The 27,384-nt window shown below is 45.7% G+C and overlaps 2 protein-coding genes across 13 annotated transcripts in view; one reads left to right on the top strand and one right to left on the bottom strand.

The window, feature by feature from the left end:
- Nucleotides 1-27,384, bottom strand: part of Sgms1 (sphingomyelin synthase 1) — a 274,571-nt gene that overhangs the window by 123,385 nt on the left and 123,802 nt on the right. The window lies entirely within an intron of this gene.
- LOC147000149 (uncharacterized) lies at nt 970-11,766 on the top strand. The gene is given in 5 exon segments (XM_085834235.1): nt 970-4,908; nt 5,020-5,535; nt 7,328-7,487; nt 9,373-9,520; nt 11,673-11,766. Coding segments are annotated over 5 exon segments (4,857 nt in total).

Genomic DNA, 27,384 nt, shown 5'->3' with positions numbered 1-27,384 from the left:
ACTAGTCAATGAACGAAATTATTCAAAAACATTTTTAACTGATGCCAGGAACAATGATCTTGAAGAGTGGAAAATTCCTGGCAACCTGTTAAGGTCATAAACACTTGAGTCATAAACACCTGGTCCTCAGACCTCAGCCACTCCCGGAACATACCTTACCTTTCCTGGAACAATCATAATGTTCCAACGACCTCTGTGAAATGTCTCAACGCCCCAGAAGCATTGCCTAAGGTAGCACATGATCTAACTGTTAAAAGAATTTATGATCTCCCCTCCCTTCCCCTGGTTTGTGGTTTTTTCCTTTAAAAGCTCTGTAAAACTGCAGGCCGGGGTCGAAACTCCTCTACTCCTGCTTGGAGCATGAGTCTCAACCCCAGCATGCTGGCCTGAGCTCTCGTCCTGTCTCGTTCTGTCTCACTTTCAATAAAATTCCTCATGTGATCACAAGATCCGGTCTCAGTGTCCTACTGGGTGCGCGACGGTCCCGAGATTTGAGTGAGGGTCTCCCTACGGGGGTCTTTCATTTGGGGGCTCGTCCGGGATCTGCGCGACCACCCAGGGGTCCTAGACCCACGTAGAGGTAAGATTCTCTGTTTTGTCTCAAAACTGTGTCTGTATTCTGTTTTGAAATTTGGTGCGATCGCAGTTTCAGTTTTGCGGACGCTCAGCAAGACCGCGCTCCGGGAGGGAGAGCAGTGTGTATAAGGGTAGACGTACCCAGTTGTCCACCGTCCGTTCGCCCTGGGAGACGTCCCAGGAGGACAGGGGGAGGACCAGGGACGCTTGGTGGACCCCCGTGGGAATAGTCAGGAGATAGTCCTTCTCCTTGACGATCTGTGTCAGCGTCCTGATTCTAGGCCGACTGACTCTTTTCAGTGCCTTTGGTCGACACATGGTCAACGTCGGTTTTGGTTTCTCTTTTCTCTTGTGTTTGTGTCTGCTTTTATTGTGTGTGTTGTCGAGCTCGAAATGGGACAGACAGTGACGACCCCTTTGACTTTGACTCTTGATCACTGGACTGAAGTAAGGACTAGGGCCCACAATCTGTCAGTAGATGTTAAGAAGGGACCCTGGCAGACTTTTTGTTCCTCCGAATGGCCGACCTTCGGAGTAGGTTGGCCACCGGAGGGAGCCTTTAACCTGCCTCTTATTTTTGCTGTCAAGCGCCTTGTTTTTCAGGAAGTAGGAGGACATCCTGACCAAGTCCCCTATGTCATCGTCTGGCGGGACCTGGTCCAGAATCCCCCACCTTGGGTTAAGCCTTGGGCCGTGGGACCTTCCGAGATGACGGTAGCAGTTGCAGAAACCAAACCTAAGCCAGCCCGCCCCTCGGCTGGTCCTTCGGCACCCCCGAAGATCTACCCCGAGATCGAGGACCTTCCGTGGGCAGAGTCACAGCCACCCCCTTACCCTCTACCACGGCCGTCTGCACCCCCTGCCCAGACCCCGCCGCCGTCTGCACCCCCTGCCCAGGCCCCTATTGAGAGAGACGGAGCGGTAGGGCCTGCGGCGGGGACACGGAGCCGGAGAGGTCGTAGTCCGGAGGGGGGACATGGACCCGATTCCACTGTTACCTTACCCCTCCGTGCCTATGTTGGTGGCCCCCCACCAGGCCCCGACGAACTTGCCCCATTGCAGTACTGGCCTTTCTCATCAGCTGATCTGTACAACTGGAAGACTAATCACCCTTCCTTTTCAGAGAATCCCTCGGGCTTGACTGGGCTTCTCGAGTCCCTCATGTTTTCCCACCAGCCCACTTGGGATGATTGCCAACAACTTTTGCAGGTTCTCTTCACCACGGAGGAGAGAGAAAGGATCCTGCTGGAAGCCAGGAAGAATGTCCCAGGACAAGATGGGACCCCCACTAATCTCCCCAATCTTATAAATGAAACCTTCCCCTTGACCCGTCCCAACTGGGACTACAACACTGCGGAAGGTAGGGAGCGTCTCACGGTCTACCGCCGGACTCTAGTGGCGGGGCTCAAAGGGGCCGCACGGCGACCCACCAATTTGGCCAAGGTAAGAGAGGTTCTTCAGGGTCCAGTGGAGCCGCCCTCTGTTTTCTTGGAACGACTAATGGAGGCTTACAGGAGGTATACACCGTTTGATCCCTCCTCAGAGGGACAAAAAGCAGCCGTGGCTATGGCTTTCATTGGTCAGTCAGCCTCCGATATCAAGAAAAAGTTACAGAGATTAGAGGGGCTCCAAGATTATACTTTACAGGATTTAGTGAAGGAAGCTGAGAAAGTGTATCACAAGAGAGAGACAGAGGAAGAGAAACAAGAGAGAGAAAAGAAAGAGATAGAAGAGAGAGAGAATCGGCGTGATCGCCGCCAGGAGAGAAACTTAACTAGGATTTTGGCCGCAGTAGTAGGTGAAAGAAAGTCAGAGAAAGGACAGTCAGGGTACCTGGGCAACAGGGCAAGAAGACCTCCAGGAGAACAGAGATTTCCACTTGAAAAAGACCAGTGTGCTTACTGTAAAGAGAAAGGACATTGGGCCAGAGATTGCCCCAAAAAGAAGCCAAGAGGACCCAAGGTGTTGACTTTGGGAGAAGACTAGGGGAGTCGGGGCTCGGATCCCCTCCCCGAGCCTAGGGTAACACTCTCTGTGGAGGGGACTCCTGTTAATTTTTTAATAGACACGGGAGCAGAACATTCAGTCTTGACTAAACCGTTAGGACAATTAGGAAGTAAGAAGACTATGGTAATAGGAGCTACTGGCAGTAAATTTTACCCCTGGACTACTAAGAGAGTTTTGGAAATAGGAAAAAATCAAGTAACTCACTCTTTTCTTGTGATCCCTGAGTGCCCTGCACCCCTTCTGGGACGAGACTTGTTGACCAAACTTAAGGCTCAAGTTCAGTTCACCTCAAAGGGGCCAGAAGTCACCTGGGGAGAGACCCCTATAGCGTGTTTGGTTCTAAATTTAGAAGAAGAGTATCGCCTCCATGAGCAGGGTCCCAAGCAATTGCCAGACCCTGAATGGCTATCCGCTTTTTCCGGAGTCTGGGCTGAGCAAGCAGGGATGGGGTTAGCCAAACAAGTACCACCGGTCGTGGTAGAATTAAAAGCTGATGCCTCCCCTGTTTCGGTCAGACAATACCCTATGAGTAGGGAAGCTAAAGAAGGCATCCGGCCACATATACAGAGACTGTTGAAACAAGAAATTCTAGTGCCTTGCCAATCCCCTTGGAACACTCCTCTCCTGCCGGTGCGGAAGCCTGGGACTAATGATTATCAACCAGTGCAAGATTTGAGAGAAGTTAATAAGAGGGTACAGGACATTCACCCTACCGTTCCAAATCCTTACAACCTATTAAGTTCCCTCCCGCCAGAGCGGACTTGGTACACTGTCCTAGACTTAAAAGATGCCTTTTTCTGCCTTCGATTACACCCTAACAGCCAGCCATTGTTCGCTTTTGAGTGGAGGGACCCAGAAGGAGGACACACGGGCCAGCTAACCTGGACAAGGTTGCCCCAGGGATTCAAAAACTCCCCTACTCTTTTCGATGAAGCACTCCACCGTGACCTTGCGCCTTTTAGGGCGCAGAACCCTCAGATTTCTCTCTTACAGTATGTAGATGACTTACTGGTTGCAGCCTCAACTCAGGAACTGTGCCTTGATGGAACCAAGAAGCTCCTGAATAAATTGGGTGAGTTGGGGTACCGGGTATCGGCTAAGAAAGCTCAGCTATGTCGCACCGAGGTGACCTACCTAGGATACACCCTCCGAGAAGGAAAGCGATGGCTCACCGAGGCTCGGAAAAAGACTGTGATGTTGATCCCAACCCCCACCACCCCGCGCCAAGTATGTGAGTTTCTGGGGACGGCAGGCTTTTGCAGACTCTGGATACCAGGGTTCGCAACACTGGCAGCCCCACTATATCCACTTACTAAGGAAAAAGTCCCATTCACCTGGACTGAGGAACACCAAAAAGCCTTTGACAGCATAAAGGCAGCCCTGCTTGCAGCCCCCGCTCTGGCCCTGCCAGATTTGACTAAGCCTTTCACCCTATATGTTGATGAGCGGGCTGGAGTAGCCCGCGGAGTCTTGACTCAGACTCTGGGGCCCTGGAAGCGGCCGGTGGCCTACCTATCTAAAAAGCTAGACCCAGTTGCCAGCAGATGGCCCTCCTGCCTGAAAGTCATTGCTGCAGTAGCCCTGCTTGTTAAAGACGCTGATAAGCTTACTCTGGGTCAGCATGTGACTATAATTGCTCCCCATGCTCTGGAGAGTATTGTACGACAGCCCCCTGACCGGTGGATGACTAATGCCCGGATGACCCACTACCAGAGCTTGTTGTTAAATGATCGAGTGACTTTTGCTCCACCTGCCATCCTCAATCCTGCCACCCTCCTCCCCTTGGTGGATGACTCTGTTCCTGTACATCAATGTGCCGATGTGTTGGCTGAAGAAGCTGGAACAAGGAAAGATCTGACTGACCAACCATGGCTGGGTGTGCCAAATTGGTACACAGATGGCAGCAGCTTCGTGGTAGAGGGAAAAAGGAGAGCAGGAGCGGCAGTGGTAGACGGAAAGCAGGTAATTTGGGCAAGTAGCCTTCCGGAAGGGACTTCAGCTCAGAAGGCCGAGCTTCTGGCGTTGACCCAGGCACTACAGATGGCTGAAGGTAAGGCAATCAATATTTACACTGATAGCCGCTATGCATTTGCCACAGCCCACATCCATGGGGCCATCTACAAGCAAAGGGGACTGCTCACTTTGGCTGGTAAAGATATTAAAAACAAAGAGAAAATCCTAGCCCTCCTGGAGGCTATCCACCTGCCAAAAAAGGTGGCTATTATCCACTGCCAAGGCCACCAAAAAGGTCAGGATCCTGTGGCCCAAGGAAATCAGATGGCTGATGTAGCAGCAAAGCAGGCAGCCCAGGGGGTGATGGCTTTGGCAGGAAAGAGTGGGCCCTCGTCAGGACCCTCACCAGTGACTCATCCTAATTGTATAGTCTGCCAAAAGCAAGCTGCTCAAGAAACAGCAGTCTTGGTGGGGGGAGGCGAGCCCCCGCCAGGACCTCATCAAATAGCACGCCAGGACCAAAAAGAAGAATATGATATCAGGGAGCTCATCTGGACTGCGGACCGGCTTCCCTATTTTTCTCAAGGGCATATCGAGCTATCTGCCAAAGAGGGAAGAGAGTTTGTCCAGAAACTGCATCAATTCACCCATCTAGGGGTTGACAAACTCTTGAAACTTATTAAAAATTCCAGATATCAGATCCAAGGATTAAATGCGGTGGTACAACAGGTAGTGGAGTCCTGTCGGGCTTGTGCGCTCACTAACGCTGCCCGACCTTATAAAGAACAAGGAAAAAGGCAACGAGGAAACCGCCCTGGAGCTTACTGGGAAGTTGATTTTACTGAAATCAGGCCAGAAAAATATGGTAATAAATATTTGCTAGTATTTATAGATACTTTCTCGGGATGGGTTGAGGCGTTTCCTACGAAATCTGAGACGGCCCAGGTGGTTGCTAAGAAAATTCTGGAGGAGATTCTGCCTCGGTTTGGGATCCCCAAGGTAATTGGCTCGGACAACGGGCCCGCATTTGTTGCCCAGGTAAGTCAGGGATTGGCCTCACAATTGGGGACTGATTGGAAGTTACATTGTGCTTATAGACCCCAGAGCTCAGGACAGGTAGAAAGAATGAATAGGACCTTAAAAGAGACCCTAACTAAATTAGCTATTGAGACCGGCGGTAAAGACTGGGTGACCCTCCTTCCCTTTGCGCTCCTTAGAGTCCGAAACACACCTGGACGTTTCGGTCTCACCCCTTATGAAATCCTGCATGGGGGACCGCCCCCCTTGACCGAGTCTGGCGGGATATTGGATCCCTGTGCTGACTCTTCCTCACCCTCTGCTCTGTTTACTCATTTAAAGGCCTTAGAAGTTGTCAGAACACAGATCTGGGACCAGATCAAAGAAGCCTATGCACCGGGGACTACAGCAGTGCCCCACGGGTTCCAGGTTGGAGATTCGGTCCTTGTCAGACGACATCAAGCCGGCACTCTTGAGCCTCGGTGGAAAGGACCATACCTGGTGCTGTTAACAACCCCCACAGCAGTAAAGGTAGACGGAATCGCCGCCTGGATTCACGCCTCCCACGTCAAGAAGGCTCCTAGCCAGGATAAAGGCAACCATGAAGACAGCTGGACGGTGGCAACTACTGACAATCCTCTTAAGCTTCGCTTGCGTCGCAAGAGTCACCCTGGGCCTGAAGAACCACAACCCACACCAGCCTCTGATTCTAACTTGGCAAGTTCTCGGTCCTGATTCGGATCAGGTCTTGTTTACCACCTCCAAAACAGCACCACCAGGGACATGGTGGCCAGATCTAGCCTTCTGCCTCAAACAGATTATTCCAGCTGCTAGAAGCACTCCCCCTAATCTAGTAAGAAGCTATGGGTTCTATTGCTGCCCAGAGCACAGTAAGCGGTCCTTATGTGGAGGGCCAGCCTCCTATTATTGTGGCCAATGGAATTGTGTTACTTCCAATGATGGTGATTGGAAATGGGCTAGCGGTCATGTTCCTGACAGGGCTGAGTTCTCTTTCCAGAACTCAGGGCCTGGAAAGCATGCCATAATGGAACTGTATAGAAGGACTGACTGTCGCTCTAGTGATCTAGATAGAGTACTGATCAAATTTACAGACACAGGAAAAAATTATGACACCAAGGCATGGATAAGGGGCATGCGATGGGGATTAGTTTTTTATGACTATAATGGAAAGCCTGGGTCGTCAGTCATGGTTCGTTTGAGCCTCAGTAGCCCCCCAGGCCAACCAGTAGGACCTAACCCTGTTCTAGTCGAAAAGCCCTCATTACCGCTTCCCAGACCTACCATCCCTGGGTCTCCATCAGACAATCTGGCCAAGACTCACACTCCTTTCTTGGATCGGGATCTAACCACTCCCATGCCCCCAGACACTGAGAATCGCCTGTTTAGCCTAATACAAGGGGCATTCCTGGTCCTCAATCGTACTAATCCCAACATTACTCGGTCTTGCTGGTTGTGCTATGCCTCTAGCCCCCCTTATTATGAAGAAATTGCTCAGATCAGGATTTATAATAAAACTTCAGACCCCTCTCAATGCCCTTGGGGGGAGAACAGGAAGTTGACTCTGGCAGCAGTCTCAGGAAGTGGACTTTGTTTAGGCCGGGTGCCTCATGACAGACGGCACCTCTGTAACCAGACCCAGGACGTCCAGTCTAGTGAAGGTGGTCAGTATCTAGTGCCCCCCATAGACACAGTATGGGCTTGCAACACAGGTCTCACTCCTTGTGTGTCTACTTCTGTTTTTAATGGTTCCAAGGATTTCTGCATTCTGGTTCAACTTGTTCCTAGACTCCTGTATCATGATGATAGCTCCTTTGTAGATGAGTTTGATCACCGAGTCCGCTGGAAGAGAGAACCCATCACCTTAACCTTGGCAGTACTTTTAGGACTAGGAATAGCCGCTGGAGTAGGTACAGGTACCGCTGCCTTGATTCAGACCCCCCAATATTATGAAGAATTACGTACAGCTATGGATACTGATCTTGGAGCTATAGAACAGTCTATAACCAAATTAGAAGAATCTTTAACTTCCCTGTCCGAAGTAGTATTACAAAACAGGAGGGGACTGGACTTATTATTCCTCAAAGAAGGAGGACTCTGTGCTGCCCTAAAGGAGGAATGTTGCTTTTATGTTGATCATTCAGGAGTAATCAGGGATTCTATGGCCAAGCTTAGAGAATGCTTAGATATACGTAAAAAAGAAAGAGAAGACAGACAAGGATGGTTTGAAAGTTGGTTTAATAAGTCTCCATGGTTTACTACCCTTCTCTCTACCCTAGCTGGGCCCTTAATAATTCTTATGCTCTTACTTACTTTTGGACCATGTATTCTCAATAGGCTAGTGACCTTTGTTAAAGAAAGAATAAGTGCTGTTCAGGTCATGGTCCTGCGGCAGCAGTACCAGGTTTTACAAGAAGAATCGCTCTAAGATTAGAGCTTTTCACAAGAAGAAGTGGGGAATGAAGAGTGGAAAATTCCTGGCAACCTGTTAAGGTCATAAACACTTGAGTCATAAACACCTGGTCCTCAGACCTCAGCCACTCCCGGAACATACCTTACCTTTCCTGGAACAATCATAATGTTCCAACGACCTCTGTGGAATGTCTCAACGCCCCAGAAGCATTGCCTAAGGTAGCACATGATCTAACTGTTAAAAGAATTTATGATCTCCCCTCCCTTCCCCTGGTTTGTGGTTTTTTCCTTTAAAAGCTCTGTAAAACTGCAGGCCGGGGTCGAAACTCCTCTACTCCTGCTTGGAGCATGAGTCTCGACCCCAGCATGCTGGCCTGAGCTCTCGTCCTGTCTCGTTCTGTCTCACTTTCAATAAAATTCCTCGTGTGATCACAAGATCCGGTCTCAGTGTCCTACTGGGTGCGCGACGGTCCCGAGATTTGAGTGAGGGTCTCCCTACGGGGGTCTTTCAATCTAAGCCTTAAAGATGGACAAGAGACTTGGGCATCCATTGAATGCTGTACTAGATGCTAAGTAGAGCAACCTCTGGGATTGTCTGACTGGGGAAGGCTGTCTACTACTTCATGGATGACGGTCCTCAGTGATTCTTTCTCACAGAACTACAAATAAATTTTGTCTGCTAGAGATGCCTGGAAGAAAAATAACCACAAACATAAGTCTGGTTCTTCAGAGTCTCGTAATTTCCACATTACCTAAGCTGAATACAATTGGAACAGATGCTTAGAAGTGGCTTTGCTGAAAAGCAATGACTCCACTTGAGTCCACAAGTACCTAAACCGAGGACAGACACTTGACACCTGCGCCTCAATTGTGTGCCTGATGTCTTCTTTACTTTGGCTGAAAAGCTAGAGACAGGCCATCCTAGTCCTTAACCTTTCCTTGAGTCTTCTGGGATCCTGGACAGCAGAGCCTTGAATGACAGACACCTCCTTACTCCAAAGAAGAGCAATTATCCCTGACAGGGAGGCCCTGATCCAGGCCTGGCTCTGGATCAGGACTGGTCACCTTGTAGATAACAGACTGGTCCTTTCATACAAAGACAGCAGCAAGCACATCTTTACACCACCTTGCAGAACCAGAGCTCAGAGAGTTACCAAACAGACCACATCCTGACCAGACCTGTTTATTTATGCATCCCCGTTACCCTGGGCTCTACTTCTTCCTCCACTTAAGACCAGAGCGCACGTTGTTACTCCTAAGACTCAGGGTTACTGGACCCCTTTATTTGTTTCTCTTTCCAACTTGACCACAGTAAGGAAATCTTTCTCTGTGTGTCACAGTCATTTATATCTTTATTAAATTTCATTTAACATGTCATTTAAATGTCAGGACCAAGGCAACTCATAAAAAGAAGGCATTTGATGAGGGGCTTGTTTACAAGTTTCAGAGGCTTAGTCATTGTCACCAAGGCAGAGAACATTGCAACAGGCAGGTGTGGTGCTCAAGAAGTGACTGACACCTACAATCTGATCAGCAGGTAAGCCAAGGCCTGGCATGGGCTTTTGAAACTCACTCCAACAAGGCCACACCTCCTCCAACAAGGCCACGCCTTCTAATACTTGTAATTCTTTCAAATAATTCTTTCTCTCTGGTGACCAAGCACTCAAATATATGAGTCTATGGGGGCCATTTTAATTCAAACTACATGGTCCATTTTAAAATATACTTTATTGTAACATCTAGAAAGTATTTGTTATAGTTTTTAGCAAGTGGTCAACTATAATCCATCAGATTATAAATGAGTGGCCTATGCTATCTGAAAGCCAGATCCTGTAATTCTGCTGGAGTGAGAGGATGGTAACAAACAAATGCCACTAACATAAATGACTAAACTACATTCTTCATCCTACATACATCCATGGGTAACACTGAAGTCCACTCTGCACCAATTGCAGAGCTGTATTCGAGTGCACACACTGCTAATGCTATTTGTTTGTTTGTTTGTTTGTTTTAATAACCAACAGTTCTCAGTTTCTAGAGATAAAGGTTTGTATGTGTGTGTGTGTGTGTGTGTGTGCTCGCGTGTATTTCCACAAGCCAGAGGTTTATGTCAAGCGCCTTCCCCTACTGGTCTCTATCTTCCTTTTGGAGATAGCAATTCTCACTAAACCTGGATTCCTGATGTGGGTGCTTAGAATCCAAACACAGGTCCTCCTGCTTGAACAGCAGGCACTTTACTGACCAGTGTCCTTCTCCCCAGCCCCTGATAATGTTTTTTGGTGGATATAATACAGACAAAATCCTATCAAATACACAGAGAGGAGGGTGTGTAGATAAAATCCTGTAATGCACAAAGGGAAGATAATGTGCAAACAAATGTTATGATGTCTTAAATGACGGCTAAAATACAGTCAGGTCTATATAATAAAAAGTTAGCTAGAACTCATAATTAAGAAAGGGGGCAAAATTTCTATCTTATACATTAAATGACTACATATCTAAGGCAGCATAGAAGAGACTTATAGGAAATGTCAGGACAACCCCCTTCTCCTCCCGTCCCCTCCCCTCGCCCTCCTCCTTTTCCTTCCCCTTCTCTCCTCCCTCTTCCCCTTCCCCTGAAAGCTTCACAGGCAGCAAGAGAGATAAGAATGAAAGTGAGCACCATCTTTGCCGGTGCTGGATCAAAATCTAGAGACTGACCTTGTAGTTTATTCTCTTTACACATTTAATCACAGTAAAACTGTCATGTGGACATGGTTTCCACATGACAATTGTCACAACGAAGCTTTGGGCATACCTACTCAGAAACTCCCTAGCAAGGTCGAAGCATCTGTGACTTTTGCTTTAAGAATGAGTTCTACTGGCTGATAAGCAGAGCTCAGGCCTGGGACCTAGAGGAGGAGCAGTGATAAGCACAAGGACAGATTCTGTCAGTGGAGCATGCAAAGCATCACAGGGATGCGCTCTCATCACTGAGAGACAAAGCCCAGAATTAGGGACTAATCCTCAGTTGGCTCCTAACCCAAGAGCAGCAAAGGTGCCAGACAGCCTTCACTCATGGCTTGCTTCATGGTGAGAGGGTGCCACTCATTTCCTTCCATTGAAGAAAACAGGCCTGTGTGACTAACAGCCCTGGTTTTTCCAATTCATATCCTAAGCTGTGCTTCCTACAGGCAAACACTTTCAGATCCTGCCAAATTTTAAGCTTCTCAAAATATGAATTTGTGATTCTCTACCTATACCTTGGTAAGTCTTATAAAAGCGATATTACAGGCACAGAGAGGGAACTGGGCCTATACGATCCTTCTTTACCCAGACAGGAGTAGGAGGTAGCAGTATTATTCATTTTCTAAGTCAGAAAATGCATCAACTGAAATACCCAATCCAAGAGTCTGATGTAAGTCAACGTGATCCACAAAAAAAAAAAAAAAAAAAAAAAAAAAAAAAAAAAAGCATGTATTTAAGGATTTAAACAGCAAAATCAAAGATTTCCACGAGTAGTGAGAATCCTGAGATTTAAAATAGGGACTGGTCTAGTGTATAAAAGAATGTAATTTAAATATAACTTTTCTAGGAACAACTTATTCAATCAAACAACTAGAAGGTTCATGCATAGATAAACTGCCCGCATAGCTTGACTCTTAGGTTTGGGGAACTAAGGGTTTCATGTTCCTCTTAAATATCTGCAGAAACCGCTTTCATCACAGAGCTTCCCTCTTCTTCCACATCTCTAAGTCTCCGGATGTCAATCACTTGCCACTGAAATCCATCCCTCAGCTGTAGTCACCTTGGTTTCTTTACTTCAAAGAGTCTCCGAGCCTTGGCTAATAGATACTATGAATCTCCAGTGTTCAAAATAACCATGAAATTAATGTCCTAGAGAAAAAATGATTCATTTAGCTGGGCTCCTGAGAGTTCTTTTCACTGGATGCACCTCAGTCTAAAAATAAATGTCTATCCAGTAGGTCAGGGTGGCAGAGTCTGAGAGGCCCTCATCAGCAAGTAGAATCTGAAGGGAGAGGAACTACCCAGGAGGGATTAAGGATTGAACCCAGGGCCTGGTGCATGCTGGGAGGCATTCAGTGACTGAGTTAACTATCCTCGGACCCAAGAATACTTCATTTACTCATTCATTGCCACAAGGCCAGAAGTGGGTGTGCCTAAAGCAGCAATAACCTTGGTCCCTTAGGAGACTCAGGGTAAAGAAAACCTCCCAACAGTTTTATTGCTGTGAAGAGACACCAGGACCACAGAAACTCTTTTTTTTTTTTTTTTTTTCGAGACAGGGTTTCTCTGTATAGCTCTGGCTGTCCTGGAACTCACTTTGTAGACCAGGCTGGCCTCGAACTCAGAAATCCGCCTGCCTCTGCCTCCCGAGTGCTGGGATTAAAGGCGTGCGCCACCACGCCCGGCTCACAGAAACTCTTATAAGGGAAACATTACTTGGGGCTGGCTTACAGGTTCAGAGGTTCAGCCCATTGTCATCAAGGAGAGAAGCATGGCAGCATGCAGGCAGACATGATGCTGGAGAGGTAGCTGAGAGTTCTACATCTGAATCCTTGGGCAGTAAGAAGAAAGAGTGACAATGGACCTGACCTGAGCACTGGAAACCTCTTGCGACACACACTTCCTCCAGCAAGGCCACACCTCCGATTGTGCAACTTCCTATGAGGCCATTTTCATTCAAACCATTATATCCAGTTACCCCTGTGAATCTAACACAAGCAAGTAATCTTTTAAACTTATCTCCCACCGAAGATACAGAAACAACACCAAGACTAAACAACAGGCAAAGGGTATAGCAATTCCTCTATGCACCCCACAGCTATAGCTCCCACAAAGGAGGAATTTAACCAACTCAGCAGCAAGTGCAGTCTCAAATGATGTTCTGTTCTTCACACACAACTCTAGGAACCTTTGAGATTAGGTTATGTAAGATAATTGGCCCTTTAATCCACCTAAATCAGGAGGAAGCTTAATTCTCAAACACTTGCATGGCGGAAAACAAAAACAAAAACAAATCTCATGTAAGTATCCAGTTTGAAAACCAAGTAACATTTTCTAAAAGAGCCACCATATGTACTATTCAGTGTGGTAACCAAGTAACTGTCCTGGCAGGAATAAGAGACACCTGTGCCTCCCTTTGGGATACCAAACTACTGAACCAATGGACCCCAAGAAACTGAGCTCTCTCCTCGAATCTCATTTGAAAATAAGGAGAAAGCTGAGGCCCTGATGCTAAGCGGAGCAGGGAGAGAGATGTCACATAGCTCTGACAACTTAGCCGACTGCCTTGCAGAAGGGACTGGTGCTCATACAGTGGGCATGGGCCAACGCATTCCTTGACCTGGGCTACTTAGAAAAGCTCCCGATTTGAACCTAAGCCTCAGGCAAGGACCCTAAAGATGGCCTTGGAGGGAATGGGGCAGAGACCTCATTATTCCTCTTGCCACTGTAGTCACAGTCAACCAGTTACCATTACTGTATCTTTAAGTGGGCTACTGAGGACAGGGGCCAAACACAACTGACAAGGAGGGTATCAGGGCCCACGTTCACCTTAGCAGTGATAAGAAACCCAAATGTCTCCTTCTGGAAGATCAAAATTACTCTTTAGAAAACAAACGCAGATCAAAAAGAGATGCTTGAAGCAATTGGGCCATTGGAGGGTGTCCAAGCCTCCAGCTCAGAGGTACGTGCTGAGTCATCAGACCTCTGTCAATCTGGGTTTTACCTTTGCTCAGAGTCTTGGGAGGTTCCATTAAAAGAGCTGGGTAAGAAGCTACCTCATTGGGGATTCAGGATTAAAATGATCTGCATTTACAATTATTCTCTTTCAAATTAGGAGAACGCGTGGGGTTTGATTACTGCTGATTAAAGAATTGCTGCTGAAGGCAGTGGGGAGTGGGAGCTGATGGGAAGAGCTTTGAAATTAAGCAAGGTAAACATGACTTTCTAAGAGAAGCCATGGGGACTCTGCTGGGCATTCCTAGGGGGCACAGCCAGTAGTATCCCCATGAGAGTTTAGTGGGCTGGGTTCAGGGAAGCTAATCATCTCCATGTGGATAGGACAGACATGCCTGGGAGGAACAAGAAGGAATGTGCTTTGCGGAGAACCATATGGTTTTTTGTTTAGTGAGTGGTATATCTTTCAATGACCTACGATTAAGATATTAACTCTGAGCCTCAAGTTCTTTAACTATAAATAGTGTGAATAATGCTACTGACCTAAAACAAAGCCTTATGGCAATAAATGCATGATGATATAGAGTAGAGGTTCTAGAGCAGAACCTGGCTCTTGGCCCAAGGGTCATGGAGCTCGCTGGACTCTGCCTAAAACTAACTTCATCAGTTTCCAAATCCATGAAGCCCAGCTTAAAAAGTTGAGCTATACAGAAGAGTGGCTCAGAACACAGCAGCTCTATTTAGCATCAGCACAGGGCTAATTATCAGTGGACGCTTCTTCTCTACAGTCTCTCCAAATCATGGTAAAGAGCCTGGACACTTCAGGGGACTACATCCATCTCAGACTGCGTCTGACAAGAACAATTAGTATAACCGGAGTTGAGTTCATCTACGGGCGATACTGACATTTTAGCAAACTGTCTTTCCAAACGAATTTGCAAGCTGTTAGGAGGAAAAACAAAGCACACAAAGAGTCTAGTACAAGACAGGATTCCAGAGCTGTCCTACAATACAATGTATATTCTAAAGGATTGCTAGACAAGGCCCAGGTTGTCAGTGTACAGGCAATTCCATTGGCCTGCCCTCAGAGACCTAGCAGCTGTTGACATCATGACCTGCGGCCACCAAATGAGGCAGGTTTGTAAAGGGACCCACATGCCATCCCAGCTCCCTCTGTTCCTGGCATTCTTTCTCTCCCTTTCTCAGTTCTCGCCTCTCTCTGCCTCTCTGCCCTCTCTTTTGGCCTTTATGGCTCTGCTGATGTCTCTACTGCTTCTCCAGGTCCTCACTCATCTCCCCTCCTTCCCAAAGCCACCCCTCCAAAACCCCCCTTTTATACCAGATCTGTTGCATGGAATAATTTCTCAGAGCCATACATTGGCTCAGGCCACCAAATACCCCACACCCCACCATGATGGGTGCACCTAGGAGAGGCAGAGTGGCCAGAACTACGTGTTCTGAGGACTTCATACTACCGTGGAGCTTTGATCTGCTCATCCTTCATAATCCATGAGCAGTGTGAAATCTCTAAGGGGGTGGGGGGTTCCCAGCTCTCACTGGATGGTGTCATTGGCTCTTACAATATTAGTGACTGATCTTTTTCAAGCATTGCTGCTGGAGCAGAATGTTGGTTTAACCACCACCCTCAAAAAAGAATTTAGAAATGTAGATTGTTAGTAAAGCTAGGTTAAGCTGTTTTTGTTTGTGGCTTTCACACTGAAAATCTTGGAGAACCATTTGAAGTTCAGAAAGGCACACTCTTGATAGATATAGTTCAGCCAGGGATGTTTTTGAGGTCAAGGAACAAGAACAACGGCAGCCGAACTAGCACCAACGGGCATGCTTCTCTTCTTAAAACTGGGCTACTTACTGATCAACGTGGTGATTCATTGCTTGTACCTCTTTTGCCCTCTGCTTCCTGATATGACCTAATAAGAAACTGTTCATGAGGAGATGTGCATCCTGAGGAGTCACAGTAAAACTGACTGATGGTTATCTACAAGTTTAGATTTGGGATTCTTCTAAGATTGTTTGTAAGATTACCTGATTGATTTTTTTAAAATTATTTTTTATTAGGTATTTTCCTCAATTACATTTCCAATGCTATCCAAAAAGTCCCCAATACACTCCCCCCCCCCAGTCCCCTACTCACCCACTCCCACTTTTTGGCCCTGGCATTCCCCTGTACTGGGGCATATAAAGTTGGCAAGTCCAATGGGCCTCTCTTTCCAGTGATGGCCGACTAGGCCATCTTTTGATACAAATGCAGCTAGAGTCAAGAGCTCTGGGGTACTGGTTAGTTCATAATAATGTTCCACCTATGGGGTTGCAGTTCCCTTTAGCTCCTTGGGTACTTTCTCTAGCTCCTCCATTGGGGGCCCTGTGATCCATCCAATAGCTGACTGTGAGCATCCACTTCTGTGTTTGCTAGGCCCTGGCATTTTTTTTTTTTTTTTTTTGAGACAGGGTTTTTCTGTGTAGTCCTGGCTGTCCTGGAACTCACTTTGTAGACCAGGCTAGCCTCGAACTCAGAAATCCACATGCCTCTGCCTCCCAAGTGCTGGGATTAAAGGCATGCGCCACCACTGCCCGGTGATCCTTTCTTTTTAACCACAAATTGCAGCCTGCCAGTAAAAGCCCTGGCTGAGAAAAAAAATACCTTCCTTACTTACACTCTGTTAATCTATAACAAGTTATTTAAAACATGAATGCACATGGGGCCCTGGGAATAATTTGTTTTTCACTTGGAATAAGTAACGTTTAATCGTGCAAGGTTACCAGGAATATGCTGGGTTTTGTTTTGTTTTTCTGTATATTTTTTGTAATTATTCACTGAAAGAAAAATACAATGTAATCACATTGTAATTTTTATATTACAGATTCTGCCCAGATATCTAAGCTGTGGAGAGGAAATAAAGTCTAAGGACCCATCTTTACTATAGTGTGTGCAGTCTGCTCGTTACTTAGTTGCTGGCACTTTGCACAATGACAGTTCAAATACCTGTGGATAAGAAGAAAGTGAAGACCCATTTAAAGCAGTACAATCCACAGGGCCCAACCCCTGTCAAAGCTGGGAGTAACCCCGGGGCCTTCTCAGTGCTATCTCAATGAACATTCCTACACACAGATGGATGGAACCCGTAATATTCAGTATGATAAGCCAAAAGGTAAAGTGTATTAAGTTGCAGAGCCTTCATTTGACAAGACCAGATAACTTCAACCAGATATCTTTTGGTTTCGAGTTTTACTGGTAATCTTAGCATGTGCTTGCCTGTGTGAGGGTGAGCCACGGGTGTGTCTGCAGTTTGCTTTTGCCCTCTAGCTGGGAAAGCTGCTGCTAAGCACACTCTGAGGGAAATTACCCCGATGATAACAGCTTTCAGGGAAGTCAGGTTCCGAGAGAAACCAACTCACTTTGAACTGAACAAGATGAGGATGCAGATTCCAAAGACAGGGTTCTCGAGATGAACACATACATCCTAAAGGGGGTGGGGGTGGCAAGCCTTTAATTCCAGCACTGGAGAGGAAGAGCCAGTGGGATCTCTATGAGTTTGAGGCCAGCCTGGTCTACAAGGTGAGTTCTAGACCAGCCAGGGCTATCTATTAATACCCTATCTCAAAATAAACAAAACCCCAACATACTCTACAGCACATTAATTGGATTGTCTTAATAAGATAGGAACCAAGATGTCTAACAATGACACCCTGGAAGTGCAGAGGAGGGACCACACTAGCTGCTCAGTCCCCAAAGTAGATAGCCTCATAAATCCCAATATGGTACTGAAAGCCTGGCAGCTCCCATTTAGCCCTTGTCAGAAGGTTGCAGAAGCAGAGTCTGATGCTGGCTGGGAGGCCAATGGGGTGTTGCCAAGTGGTATCATCTCCATTTCTACTCCCTTCTTCCTGAGTACCATATATTAGATGCTGAATAAGAGTACACAGAGCCTCTGGAAAGCTCTGGTCCAGCCCTGTTAAGGTACTGCTCTCTGATTAGCATTGCAACTAATCCTCAAGAGGGCGTGCCACCATTCTACCAAGCCAGATGCTGCAGGAAGATGGGGGTCATGGTTAAGACCAGTGAGTTCCATGGGCACAAGTCCACCAATACAGCTCTTTGATTGTGAAGCGAGTTCCTTCGCCAGCAAATGCTTCATGGAAAAGCTTAAGTCTCCAAATCCGTGAACGGTAACTTTGACAGAAGCAATAACAAGAAGAACAAAGAAGGCAAATGTATATCCAGAACAAGCGTCTATTCTAGAAAGGACAAAGTACCACCCTTTCCACAATGGCTGGCCAGAGAAGTTGGAGTCTAGTACCAGATTAGCAAAGGTTGGCAGGAGTGGTGACAGACACCACCTTTAGAAAGCAGTGGCAAAAGTAGGCACACACTGCCTCCTCTTAAGACCTCTTTATATCTGGACCAACTGTGGAAGGTGTCAGCCCTTTGAGGGTGGCTTCCCCACCCTCATTATTCCCCTACAGAAACACTGAGATAGACACAACCAGAGGGGCTTCCTAGGTGACTCTAAATCTTGCCAAGTTGTCAATCAGGACCAACTATCACACTGACAACTAAATTCAGTCTCAATGACTTCCTACTGTTCCTGTCTTATCCCAGCAATCTGTTAAGTGTGCTAGGATAACTATATTTATAAAACATGATTGTTCTATGTTCAAAGGAAAGAGCTCCAACCCAACCATTTCATCCCTTTTATCTTTAACATTATTGTTAGTGGAGCAAAACACACATCTCAAAATCCACCATCTTGGAAATTTGTAGGTATGTAGTCTGTGCACTAAAAGCAGTGACATTGTAGCTGGGCATGGCGCCTTTAATCCCAGCACTAGAGAGGCAGAGGCAGGTGGATCTAAGTTCAGGCTAACCTAGTCTACATAGGTTCCAGGACAGCCAGGACCATGTAGCCACCCCCCAAATTACATTTTCACATCACCAAAATGTGTCCATCACCCCAATGAGAAATTCTGTTAAGCAATAATTCCCCAGTTTCCCGTTACCTACCCCCCCAACCCCTGTACATCAATAAATCACCATTCTATGGGAAGTTTTTAGGGGCTGAACTAAGTGAACAATAACTTTTTTTGTTCCTTTTTGGTGGGCTTGTTTTAATTAGCAAAATAGCTTTAAAGTCATATATGTTAAACCATGAGTTGAAATTCCTTTACTATTTATTTGTGAATATGTGTAGTATATGTGTATGAATAGAGTTGTGTGTATATAAATACACACACACACACACACACACACACACATGGCCATCACTCCCCAACACCTGCCCCAGAGGATTAGTCTTTCTCCACATATATCTACACCAGAAGCCATTGGCAGAGGTGAGCCAGGCAGTGGCCTGAGTGGGGTGGGGCCAGCTCACCTGTAGAAGGGGTGGGCCAGCTCTCCAGCACCCATGTACATTAACATGCCTTTAGGCAGCAGCTCAGACCATGGGCTTCAGGTAACCAGGGTCACCAACACATACAAGACCCGTGAGCATACCAGGCCACTGACCCAGTCACCGCCTTCAGCAGCTACCCAGGCCACTAACACCCAGCTCTTTTATGTGGGGTCTAAACCATGTCCTCACGCATGCATGGCAAGCTCTTTATTAACTGGGGCAACTCCCCAACCCCAATTTCCTTCTTTTAAAAGCAAAATAAACACATTCTAATTTGTGTGTAGAGAGTATTCTATTTCTCCGTTCACTTGTCAGTAAATATTGAGGTTTCTTTGGAGTCTTAGCAATCATAAATAATGTTGCTAAGAACATGGGTGGGCCGTCTAACCAGGGGTGGCATGGCTGGGTCATGTGTACTTCTATCTTTTATGCTTTGAGGAACTGCCATAGAACTTTCCATGGTAGCGCAGCTATGCAGCCATTTCAAAACACCATAAACCACAGCAGGGCTCGCATTTTCCCACATCCTCATCAGCATAGTCGTTATTTTCTGTTTTTGTTTTATTTTTTAAGACAGCATCTTCAAAACCAATTAATTGAATTTTTTTTTTAATCTCATCTATGCAGTTGGCTAAAAATGGCAGAAAACCAGATCTGCATCATCAACCTCCAGGGAGACAATTTTAATAAAGTAACTGAGAAGGAAAAAACAAGATAGAGAAGGAGAAGAGGGAGGGGAAGGAAGGAGAGCAAGCGCTGGTAACACACACACACACACACACACACACACACACACACAGACCTGAAACACCCACTTCCGAGCCTCTTTACCTGCAGACAAATACTTTGCCTTCAGAGCTCTTCGGAGAAGTTACAGAGCCCCACCCAGCACAACATCCAGACCTAATAAGCACTAAGATGTGGGAGGTTCAGATGGTAAGGAAGCAAAGTTTTGTTATTACTGGAAAACCACCAGAACTTACAGAAGGCCTCACATTAGTTAGCATTTCAGTACAGACTTACCAGCCATGATGATACTGTCTTATATAATTGGGCATATACTTCCCAGGCCTCAAGGATGCCACTAGTGTTAACATTAATAGCATATTCACTATTAAAAATGTAAGAACACAAACATATACTTCCAGGGAGTAGACACGGTATCAGAGCTTAAGCAATGGTGACAGCACTAAATTACACCTTTCCACAGTTTGAAAGCAGCAGCAACATCAAAAACCATACACCTGAGATTATAATTAACCTAGTTCTACAGCCAAGGAAGGAGGACATTAGAGACAACTGTTCACTTTTTTTTTTTTTTTTGTTAACCAATTAAAATGGCTGTCTTTTAAACCGTTGGTTTAGGCTAAGTTCATATGTCGATATGTGGAAAAGCAAAGAAATCATTGAAGACTTCACAGACACCTTTTTCTTAGAATTGTGTCTGGCCTTTCCATGATATTAAGAGAATTTAGGTTAGAGAATCAAAACTATGCTACCCAAACTCCCACTCAAAAGCTGCCCTTTAGCCTGTTTCTGGAAACTTACTAATATCCTATAGCAAAGTGCAGAAACCTTGAAATGTTATAAGTACCAGCTGAAGTGTTATAAAAGATGAATACGCCGGGCGTGGTGGCGCACGCCTTTAATCCCAGCACTCGGGAGGCAGAGGCAGGCGGATTTCTGAGTTCGAGGCCAGCCTGGTCTACAAAGCGAGTGCCAGGACAGCCAGGGCTACACAGAGAAACCCTGTCTCGAAAAACCAAAAAAAAAAAAAAAAAAAGATGAATACATTTAAACATTATTTACACACAAGTGGGTTTTCAAATAAAAGCTAAGTGAAGACAGCATGCAAGTCAACCTTCTGCAAGACCTTTGTCCTGGTCTAAATACTTTACACTTCCAACCTGCACTAGCCTTCTCCTTTGCGTTCCATCAATATTACAATGTATTCTGAATGGCTCCTTACAACTGATGCATTCTTTACATACTCTGCTGAGAAATATCCATGTCAAAAGACACTCTGAAGTATTAGTTATGCTACTAATTCAGATCTCGAATCTTTCCATGATATCAAGTCATAATAACCTCTTCTTTCTATCCACCCAAAGAAATGACCTACAACAACACAGTACCTTGATCATGGCCTTAGTGTAGGTGTATTAGCTCAGGATTATAAAGGAATCTATGCTTTAATAATGATCCTTTTTAAATATCCTAATTTCTGAAAAGAAAAAACATGGATATGTAATTTTAAATATGCTTCTCTAAGATTCTCTAAGATGCGGGTGGACTTTCAAAGAGCTCTTTAGCCAGTCCTCTGAATACGTGGGGGGACAGCTGAGAGACCTATTATTACTGGGTCTCAGAGAACCAGGGTGAAACACTTTTACTGGCGATTAAGCATGCCCAACGAGATAAATTCCTGAAGCAGTGCCATCTCTGTCACCCACAGTAAGAGCACACACTGTCTTGCACTGTCCTACACCTGGAGGACCTGCTACTGCATCATCCCCCTCTGCCCTCTGAAGCTTCCTTGCAAAATGACCCCCTTCCCACCCGGAGGAAGCCAATAAAACGTTGAGTGCCTCGGAGAGGCATAGGAGGGGCACAGGATGGCGGGCACGATCCAGTTACACCGTACACACGTGCAACATTCTCGAAGACTCATTCTTGAAAGGGGGAAAAGGAAATTAAGTGCTGGCCTGCAAGTACTTCTCTCTGCTTTACCCTAACCCCCACCCCCACTCTCACTGCTCTTGTTAAACCTGACTCTCACCTCCCAGCAGCAACCCTGCTGTGTTACTTACTGCCTAGGACTGGCCCTGTTTTGGCAGGAACTGCTGGTCAGACCCTCATACCTAAAAGTTCTGATCTCAAAGGTGCCACCTTTGACAAGGCACCTGGCTCACAGTGCTCGGACAGAAAGTACATCTCAGGAGGCTCACTGGGACAATTTCAAGCCCAGATTTTTATGGTGTTTCCCAGGACACCCAAATGACAGGCCACTCATTCAGAGCACTTACATTACTCTTAAAATCCCTGGGAGCCACACACTCTTCTGTGAACACTCCAGTTTCAGCAACTATATGACCATCCTTCCTGATAATCTCCTCTTCCCGGCACTGGGTGCAGCACGAATCCAGCACAGACCACAAACTACACACAGCTCTCATGTCTTCTCCATCCCTTTTCCACTGACATAATTGCTTCTATACTTTATGGGATGACACTCATTGCAACATTACGTCTATTCTGCTTTGTGACAAGTCAACTCATATAACTCAGTCTCAGCCGGGGCACACTGCCCACTGCCAATATTAGAAGCGTGAACTTTGACGCCTTGTCCAAGGTGTTGCTGGTTTTTCATCAAACTGCTTCTACTTTCTTCTGTAATCAACCACACTGTCATTTGTGGGAAGACTGACCCACTCTGATTTCAGTGTCTGGCCTGGTCATCTCTTTGGTTGGGATTTGTGACTGCTGCTTGGGACTGGCAGCCCAGCAGTAGAGAAAGACACAATGTCTGCCCCACAGTCACAGTTTACAGTCAAGCAGTTGAAGAAAGAGCACACTGTGTGCTCTGGTGAAGTGCTCCCAAGAAAACAGTGCAGGGATACAGGACACAGGGAGACGGGAGGAAGGAGAAACGGGGTCAGCAGCTGCTAGGAAGGCCTCTAGTCCACTATTCAAACAGGGCAAAGGAGAGCTTCATAAAAAGCACCAGTTGTTCTGTGCTTCCAATTGAGAACAAATCTGAACTCTTCTACAGACAACTGAAGTTTGCACGGAGCAGCCTGGCTCCTGTAGTCTCATCTCCTGCCCTCTTCTTTTTCTATCTATGCTCCAGCAATGCTGTCCTCTGTTCTTCCTCTGAATGTTCTCCAAAGCTGCGGCTGATTCACACTCCCCCTCCCTCCCAACTGTAAGCAGCACCACAGAGAAGGGGACAAATGTGAGTATAACCAGTTCACACACTATCAATGTAAAAACAAAGGAAATTATCTAAGACAATTACTACATTATCAATTTTACCAGCACTAAACAAAAAATTGCAATAAATACAAAACTACTTTGCTATATTTTCAATTAGGGAGGATACTTGATCCAGTACGTTGAATTTTTCCCTCTTCTTCCAGTTCATTAAAAACATCCATTTGTAATTGTAACTCTATATGACTCATACAGAGACCAAGAAAAATTGACAGGCAATTTTTGAGTAAAGCAGTCTGTAAATAACCACCATGAATACAGACAAAATCTGAACTCTCCAGCCTGGAAGATGCATAAAGGCCTCTAACTGTGCTCCTCTAAGTCTGATCCTTGGAGCTCATGAAAGAAGCTAGACATGGTAGCACACATCTATAATCCCAGCATCCCTATAGTGAGAAGGGAGGCCGAGACAGAAAAAAGGCTGGAAGGTCTCAGGTCAGCTAGGCCAGAACTCCCAGTGCAGCTGCAGAAATAAGACAGACTGCGTCTCAAAGAAGGTGGAAGATGAGAACTGATTCTCAGATGTTGTCCTTTGACTTCTACACACATGCTGTGACACATGCACGTGTGCACACACACACACACAGAAAAACAAAACAAAATATCGGTTTTTGTTGGTTTTTTTGTTGTTGTTTGTTTTGCTTTTCGAGACAGGGTTTCTCTGTATAGCTCTGGTTGTCCTGGAACTCACTTTGTAGATCAGGCTGGCCTTGAACTCAGAAATCCGCCTGCCACTGCCTCCCAAGTGCTGGGATTAAAGGCGTGCGCCACCACCGCCCAGCACAAAATATCTTTTTAAATGTGAACAACCGAGTGTAGCACTGCAGTCTAGCACTTAGATCAAACTACTGAGTGATACTTTAAGTCCCATCAGTATACTGTTCCTAAGTCCTTATAAGATACTTTGTTTTGTTAGGTGCCTCAGACATTTCTAGAAGGTGTGAGATTGGAGCCTCACTTTCAAAGAGGTTAGAAAGAAGGCCAACAGATTAAAACAAAGCAAAACAAAACAAAACAAAAAAATCTCTTTGAAGTTTGACAATGCCAGAACCCACAATGGAAGGAGAACTGACCGCCAAAGGTTGTCCTTTGACCTCTACATGCACAAAGTAGCACATATGTACACAAGCATATATACATGAACATATACATGTACATGTACACACATACATACATAAATATGCACAAACTATAATGCTGAATTAAAATGTATTTGTTTTTATAGAAATGAAAAATGCAGTAACGTGGCAAGATACATGGTATCATTAAAATTTTGGGGGGCTTAGGATTACTTGCTAGATAATTATATATAATAACATACACAATTATAGTTTTGAATATAGGTATTTAACAAAATTGGCTGTCTTGTTTCACAGTCCATTTGTGCTGTGTTTTGTTATGTATATGGACTGGGTGGAGAGAAGGCTTCCTTTGTGGGTGGTAACTGAACCTTCCCTCCACATGATACTGGCAATTTGGAAATGTCTGGAGTAGGCATTGCTTCCTCATTACATCAACATATCATTGGCCAAGCCCTCATTGGTCTTTAGAACGACATCCTCCCAAGAGGCTGCTCACTAGACATAAACAGTCTGTAGATACAGCCAATCAAAAACACTTAACCTGCATAAGCTTACAGTCAGTAAACCAATAACATGAGCAGCTTTCTCCAGTCTCTCCCCCAATGGAAAGATCCACAAATGAGAAAAGACATTGCAAAACAGAACAGCAAGAGAAGTAAAGGAAGCTACAGGCCTGGGCTCATTCCACTGCTAAGCGCTTAAAGGCTGAGGGCAGGATAGACGCAAGGAGTGCCTGGTGATTTCCATCTACCCACAAGGCAAAAGAAACCAAGAGCAAGCTGACTGCATTCTCTCCCAAGCTATGAGTAGCCATGTCCCTAGTCAGCTGCTCATCCCTGTGATGATATTTTTAAACTTCTCTGTACAACTGTGTGGATCAACGTTTTTCACTAAGAATGCCATGGGGCTAGGGCAAAACCACTTTCTCTTTCAGTCTTCAGATGCTACTACTGTCAAGTGTGCCTCACAGGCTTTTTCTAAGGGGCGCCACAGAACACACAAACTCCTCTGTTATATCAATCGCCACAAACCTGGATAAACTTGTTCACAGGTCAGAAAATGAACCTGCCACTCAAATAAGATTGTCAGCACTCATCAGCCTGCCTTATGACATGAGGATAATGAGAGCAGAAAGGCAAGGTTAGCCCACATCCGAATCATAGTCAAGTTCTATTCATGTAAAACCATGACCTTCGGGAGGGAGGGGGACAGAAGCATCAAGATCAATCACTCTAAATCCTCACCGAATAACGTGGAGGCAAAAAATCACCCCATCTCCGCAGGAATGCAGAGTACTTCCTTGCTAAGATGAGAACCCCAAGCTGGGAACCCCATTTACAATGACTCCCAAAACCCCAGTCCTGTGAGTAAAATGTGACAAACCCACCTTTCTTTGTCACTAACAAGGAAGTAACTGGGCTAGAGAGAAAATTTTGCAGGCTTGTGTGGAAACAGCCAAATGCTGTTTTTCCAGAACAGCTGGCTCGGAGTGCACTAATCTCTGTGCCCTGGGGGAAGATGCAGCATCTGGATCTCAGGTCTCCACTGAAAAAAAGTAGAGCTTGCAGCCTGCTCTCCACTGATAATGGTGAGAGCACGCCATGGCACTTCCTGTTACCATCCCACCCACATCTGGACAGAGCACTCAGAACTGTGCACAGGCTCATCATGTTGATACATATGTTGAGGCTGAGCAGGTTATCAGGATATTTCACCAAGAGAGAGAAAGAATGCCAGGCTAGCCAAGTTGCACACATGATACCATTCTTCTCTGTAGCTAGAACTCGTCTCACGTCCCTGGAGTGTGAGAATATGTTACACATGTTGAGAAAAAGAGTCTTTGCCAAGAGTCTGACCAGAGGCCATGTTTCCTCTGGTCAAGACTGGAACACACAGTAGCAAATATGGACGCACACCAATAATTCATGCAAAATATCTGAAACCAGGGTGTGTAATAGGGCTCTGCCGGGCCTCTCCCATGGGGATCTGATGAAGCAAGTCTGGGTATCTGGGTGGTGCCTGAGAATCTTTGCTTTTAACAAGCACCTGAGGAACGGTATAAGCTCAGGCAAGTCTGGGGAACACTGTAGTAGACAATCATGCTCAGGCTACAGCCCTTAATAAGAGCACCAATTATGTACACTATAATAAATGCAAACAATAGCAAATAATGGTCTTCTTATACAATACTACTGTTGTGACAATAGTCACTTTAAAGAAAGGTTGGTAAGTTGTGCAACAGTGAACAGCTAATACATGACAGCCACGCCATCTAAATAGACAGATGCCTAACTCCAACTGTGACCATTATATGCACAGCCTCATTGGCCAGCACAGATCCTGCCCATCTTGTAAAAAGTACCAACAGAGAAATATTTCTGCATTAGCTTTTTAAAATCACGAACCACATGCTGAGATCCATGCTGTTTCTGTGCATATTATCTTCATACATCTTTGGTCTCCAGACCTGTCCCCAGGAGGTAAAAAGAGCAAAGCAAAAGCCAGAGGCTCATCCCATACAAACGATTAGTTTAGCAGAACTAGAGTGTGTTATAATTTAGCCCCCAAATCTGTGAGATGCAAGGCTACATTTCTGTTTTCGTTAAAAGTCTGGTTCAGTCGCTCAAAAGAGGAAGTGGAGGCTAGGTATTTATATCAATTTGTGAAGAAGAACAACAGGAAAAAAGAGAATGCAGGTGAATCCTGAATCCAGATGGCTCCCCTGTGATTCTTTGACTTTGCAAAGGCCATGGCAGGAAACATCCAATGGGAACTGTGGTTCACACTTGGAACGTCCATCATCCAGGGCTGCTTAGCTTGCTCATAACTGCTAATGAATGGGAAAGGCAGCTGGAGATCAGGACTGGCGAGCAAGCCATACTCCACTGTGCACAGAGGAGCTAAGCTGGGGTGGAAGGTGGGCTGTTTGGGGGAGCTGTTCACAGTTTCAGCCCAGGGAAATCTTCCATTTACAAGTATTAAGTTTTGCTTTGTTTTGTTTTGCATTAGGTTATTTTTAAAGAAGAAAATTAATCTTTTTCACTTGTCCTTAGTTAAAATGAAAGGCTTAATCTGTCACAGGATCAGTAGCCCCAACTCTCTCAGGTTAGCTGGAAACTCATTTGAGTTTCAAAAAGAAACAAAAAGTAAAATCCTGATTCATCCAAGCACTTGCCTAGGCCTCTATTACAGTAGGGATGGGGACAGATGACTTATCCAATTACTTGCTGTGG

This window comes from Mus caroli, unplaced genomic scaffold (assembly GCF_978045245.1).
Source record: "Mus caroli unplaced genomic scaffold, Mus_caroli_1 scaffold_20, whole genome shotgun sequence".
Lineage (NCBI taxonomy): Eukaryota > Metazoa > Chordata > Mammalia > Rodentia > Muridae > Mus > Mus caroli.
The sequence above is the reverse complement of the archived record's forward strand: the minus strand, read 5'-3'. Positions and strand labels throughout refer to the sequence as shown.